Genomic DNA, 5,716 nt, shown 5'->3' on the forward strand with positions numbered 1-5,716 from the left:
ACTGTCCCTGTTTCAGATAAATCAGCCCAGGCGCAGAGCACTTACCCTCAGAATTTTCTGGAAGCAGAGACCTTTGTGCAGTCAATGCATTTTCCCACCTGGACATGCTGGTCAGCAGTCTCTTCAAGTCACCAACCTTGGCCATCATCCAAGCACCAGGAGAAGCCCCCTGGGCTGATCCTGGCATGCCAAAGCGCCGCCCTGCAGCACTCAGGCCGCTTTGGGAAGTAGAGTCATTTCTCACTAGAATAACTCCAGGTGAACCTGCTGTTCCGAGGGGCGCACAGGGAGACAGCGTCACTTCCTGTCCTACTCTGCTGGCTGTGAAGCTTGCTGACGCGGAGCAGGTGAATCTGAAAGGACTGAGCATGCCCTGGATTTCTATGAGTTCTCATATGCCTCTGGCTGTTTATTTTCCTTCATAGGATGAGAAGGCTTACACGCCGTTACTCCAGGTTCACCACTCACCTCCTCAGGAAGCTCCTGGAAGGAGTCCTTGGCCCCGTGCTCCCAGTTCCACGGCTGCAGGTCTGCGTGTCAACGGCTCGGACGCGTGGAGGGCACACCCGTCGTGCGAACCGCTGCAGTGGACAGAGCCGCCCTAACGAGCTCAGGATACCGAAACGACGACTCTGCAGGTAACACCGCGTGAGAAACGGTTGTAATAACCCCAAGTCAGCACTGAGGTTTGTGTACAAATTACCAGAAAGCAGACAGGAGGACAGAACACAGAAAAAGGCCAACCAAACCAAGAATCTTCCTCCAGGAATTTCTCAAGAACGAATGCTGCACCCAGTGGGAGCCGAGGGAAGGGCAGCCGGTGGCTAGGAGCGCACGGCCTGGCTTGGGAGCCACACTGGGCCCACCTGCGATGACAGGCACGCCTCCCCAGACCTCTGATTCTCAGCAGGTGCAAGCCATCGCACCACTCTCCACCCACTGGTGACATACGCATTCCCGTGAGAAGCTGTGGCTTTACGGGACAGAACGCCCTACCACAATGATCTGCGGCAGGACTCCAACACATTCTTGGGAAAAAAAACATTTAATGTAAATGTTTAGCCATTAGAACATACAAATAAATAAATAAGCTCAGAATAGCTGAGAAAAAAACCACAAATAAGTGAACTGTCAATTTCTCTTCAGTCTCAGATATGCTGTTTCCAAAATACTGATGATAAAATATACAAATTAACTAATATATAGAACATTCAACATAAAACCTAAAATAAAAAATAACCAAAGACCAACCCTCATTATTTTATTTCTGTATATCAAGACTATGAATAGCATTTAAATGCTTAATTTATTATTCAAATTAAGACATTATACATTTTGTTTTGATAATGTTCATTGTCTTAAAAGTGTCATTCAGTTTTCCCACATTTAAAAGTATATTGCTAATTATGGTCAATTAACTATGACAGCCCACAGAGCCTCCAGTGACAGTAAAACACTAGACAGAAGAGATAAATGAGGGTTTAGATCCCCTCCCCCCAGCATCAGCAGAGGGTCACTCTGCTCCCACAGCTGACGCTTTGAGACACTTTCTGTTTGTAGAGACTAAAACCCTCCAGCAACAAGTCAGGTCCTGATAAAGTGCCTATTGCAAGAACTACTGACACTCCTCTTCCCTGGATATGCGCCAGGGACTGTCCCGTCTTCGACTCAGAGCAGCACCAGGAAGCAGAGGGTGCCGAGCATGGCAAGTCACCCAAAATATCCAGGAAGACAAGTGGTTGCAGCCCAGGGGCAAGGAGGGCGGGCGGGTGATGGAGGGACCCCGCACGGCCAGCATCGGGACAGAGATGCAGCCGCCACTTTGGTTCAAACGACTTTAATGATGCCAGTGTCTGTCCTCCTCCAAGGAACTGGGGACAGTGGGTGACACACGCTGCAGGAGCTGGGCAGACCCTCCTCCTCCACCTCCCCTGAAGGCTCTCCAGGCACAAAGTGGAGATAGAAACAGGACAACGAATGGAGCCCCCACCTCACACCCACAGACGGGAGTCTCCGACCACGATGATGCAGCTGTGGAACACTGAGAACAAGCATGCGAGTCCCATTTGGGGAAATGGCTTAAAAAGCACAAATAAAATATGAGCATCGTCATCTGTTTTCCAGACCTAACCACGCCGGGAAAGGCAGCAGAAGAAATGCCTTCAGTTTTAATAATGAGGCTTGTAAACAATCCAACCACGTGAGAAGCAGCGGCCCCACAGCGTCTCAGACCCTGTGTCTCCTCCCTGCACAGCCTGTCTGAGCCCTGGAGCAGCGTGCTGCCTGCTCAGGGGGGCTCTGATCTCATCAGAAGGCCAAAGCTTCATCTTTGGTTAATTTCACTGAGATGCCACTAGTCTAAAAACTGTGCTCTTCTTGGCAATATTACTAAATTAGCCACACGGCACATAACGTGTTATTTTAAGTTATCTGAAAAGCAATGTCCATCTAAGTAAGTGACCACACCGTAATAAAATCATCTAAAAAAGGGAGAGAAGGAGGAATGCAGAATGAAAGAGGAGCTTAGGAGAGCCTTGGGCGTGCGGTCTGAGCATCCTCGTGGGGCTGGGGAGGCGCTGCCGACGAAGGAAGCACTGGCTCTCTGCAGGGTCAGATCCCAGCATCCGCTTCAGCTCAGCTCAGCTCAAAGCCAGCAGCACATTCAATAGCGTATAGAAGTTTACTTCGCAAAAGTGTCTCGTCGTAGAATTCAGGGAGTTTCAGCAGGTTCATGCAGGTGCTGGCTGTGGGGAGCCGCTCAAGGTCAGAGCCTCCATTGTGAATACAAAATGCGGGATACAACTCCTGAAAAACAGCATGTGTCAAAGATGGAGCTCTAACAAGCACGGTGTTACATGAACTTTAACACAAAGCACACAAATGTGCCTGCTCCAATCAGCAAAAAGTTAACCCTGCAGATTTTCCCGAAACCACATTTGCTTTTTTAAAAAAATCACATCGACGACTTAGCTGTAAATTATATAAAACGTTGTGCACTGTGCTGCAGGCATAAAAAGGGATAAATAACATTCCAGGCCAGGAGCATGGCTCACACCTGTAGTCCCAGCACTTTCGGAGGCCTAGGTGGGAGGATGGCTTGAGCTCAGGGGTGTGCCTGGGCAACAGAACGAGGCACCATTTCCACTAAAAATACTTGGGAGGCTCAGGTGAAAAGATCGCTTCAGCCCAGGAGGTTGAGGTTACTGAGCTATGATCACAACACTGCACTCCAGCCTGTGCCACACAGCAAGACTCTGTCTATAAAGATTTTTAAAAAGGATCAAGATTTATTCTATCTTTCCTGTACAAGCTATTCCTTGGGTTAACCAAATTGTTGGTGAGAAGGAACAAAGCTGTTTTTAAATAGAAAGTTCCAGCTAGTAAATGATAAACTGTGTCATCAGAATAAGGCTGTTCCAGAACCACATTAAACACTGGCTGTAGGCAGTGAAGGTAAGTGACCACTAAAATCAAGAGGCATTCTGAATGCACAGCTGGACGCCAGCACTGCAGGGAGGTGACTCAGGAGAAGTGCATCTCCCACAATGCCACGGACATGGGAGGTACACAACATTATCTACGTGATTTATTACCAAAACAAGAAACACTCAAATTTAGAATATGTATGAGACCTCTATCAGTTTTCAAGAGACACAAAGAAGCAACCCAGTTCCCCTGTTAATTAAATTACAAGGCAAATCTGAGGGAGGTGGAACACCCACAGAGACGTGCATGCAGTGAGTGCAGCGATGAAACGTGGCTGGCTTGGGCCAGAATCTCAGTAACTGTTAACAAAGGAGACGATGAGGGAAATGTGAATGTTGTTTTTCAGGTGTGTTCATGACACATCTGCTGGTGTTACAGGTACAGTGTCGAAATTCTCGTCCCTGCATCACAGATTCCCAGTTCCCACTCCCACGGGCGGCCAACGCTATCGGTGTCTGAGGTGCTCTTAGAGACTTAATGCGTGCACAAGAAAATGTTCTCCCTGCCCTGGTTCTAAGACGGAACACTGTGAGCGCATCATGCACACTATTCCACGCCCTGCTTTTCTCATGTGATGTGAGCCTCGCTCATCTTTCCCTGCCAATGGTGTCGTCACCTGAGGCTGCCTGGTGATCCACGGGTGAGCGCGGCACCGTGTACTGGCGGGCACTTTCCTCAGCTTTTTACAAAACACGATGCAATGAGTATGTACTTAGTTTGCACGACTGTGCACATGTATCTGCAGAAAAAAACTGTGAATGCCAGGCACTGCTAATGGCAGACTGAGTAAGGAAAGGCCAGTCAGTCCTCTGATGGCTACAAAGAACCTGTGACCCCACCTTCTTCTCCTTCTTTTTTTTTTTTTTTTTTTTTTTGAGACGGAGTTTCACTCTTGTTACCCAGGCTGGAGTGCAATGGCGCGATCTCGGCTCACCGCAACCTCCGCCTCCTGGGCTCAGGCAATTCTCCTGCCTCAGCCTCCTGAGTAGCTGGGATTATAGGCAAGCGCCACCATGCCCAGCTAATTTTTTTTTTTTTTTTTAGACGGAGTTTCGCTCGTTACCCAGGCTGGAGTGCAATGGCGCGATCTCGGCTCACCGCAACCTCCGCCTCCTGGGTTCAGGCAATTCTCCTGCCTCAGCATCCTGAGTAGTTCGGATTACAGGCATGTGCCACCATGCCCAGCTACTTTTTTTTGTATTTTTAGTAGAGATGGGGTTTCACCATATTGACCAGGACGGTCTTGATGTCTTCACCTGGTGATCCACCCGCCTCAGCCTCCCAAAGTGCTGGGATTACAGGCTTGAGCCACCGCGCCCGGCCAATTTTTTTTTTTTTTTTTTGTATTTTTAGTAGAGACAGGGTTTCACCATGTTGACCGGGATGGTCTCGATCTCTTGACCTCGTGATCCACCCGCCTCAGCCTCCCAAAGTGCTGGGATTACAGGAGTGAGCCATGCGCCCGGCCTGACCCCACCTTCTTCTTACACACAAACATCATTAGCTACTTGCCTCAAATTTGCGATCGGTGATTTATTTGTTCTCTTCCAACAGGAAGACAATAAAGCACAGACTGCCCTCACTCTGCTCACTGAACCTGGGAGGTTCAGCCCGCGCCGCCCACCCAGGTCAGCCCTCCACTGCGCATGAAACTCTATGAGAGGCGGCCAGCGGCAGGAGCAGGGCTTCACCCACATTCACATCTCCTGGGACTATACCCAAGAAATCATCAGAGATGCATGTGGTAAGACATGCACAAGATGGTCACAGCAGCACACGAAGGAAGAGCTGTCAACAACTAATAAAAAAGCCAACTGGTCAATTCGCATGATGGGCCACTACAAAGGTCATTAAAAAGATTTCAAAAGGAAAAAGATTTCATGAGGAAAAATGATCCTGATGTAATATTGGGTAAAAAAGGTACCCTAGGCCAGGCACTGTGGCTCACGCCGGTAATTCCAGCTCTTAGGGAGGCAGAGGCAGGAGGACAACTTAAGCCCAGGAGTTTGAGACCTGCCTGGGCAATACAGCGAGACCCCGTTCTTAAAAAGAAAAAAAAAAAAATGTACCCTATAAAATTGTACACAGCATACAGCTAAAATTATTTAAAAATTATGTGGCTGGGCATTGTGGCTCATGGCTGTAATCCCAGCACTCTGGGACACCAAGACAGGTGGATCATCTGAGGTCAGGAGTTCTGAGACCGGCTGAGCAACGTGGTGAAATTGCA

General features: G+C 48.7%; 1 protein-coding gene across 1 annotated transcript in view; it reads right to left on the minus strand.

Moving 5' to 3' along the window:
- Nucleotides 1-1,032: 1,032 nt before the first annotated feature.
- The window catches only part of UBE3C (ubiquitin protein ligase E3C), a 128,076-nt gene continuing 123,392 nt past the window's right edge, over nucleotides 1,033-5,716 (minus strand). Inside the window, exon 23 of the mRNA XM_039472736.2 lies at nucleotides 1,033-2,805. Coding sequence (XP_039328670.1) covers nucleotides 2,635-2,805 — 171 coding nt within the window. The 3' untranslated portion in view covers nucleotides 1,033-2,634. The remainder of the gene's footprint in view (nucleotides 2,806-5,716) is intronic.

Source organism: Saimiri boliviensis, chromosome 10 (assembly GCF_048565385.1).
Source record: "Saimiri boliviensis isolate mSaiBol1 chromosome 10, mSaiBol1.pri, whole genome shotgun sequence".
NCBI classification, from domain to species: Eukaryota; Metazoa; Chordata; class Mammalia; order Primates; family Cebidae; genus Saimiri; species Saimiri boliviensis.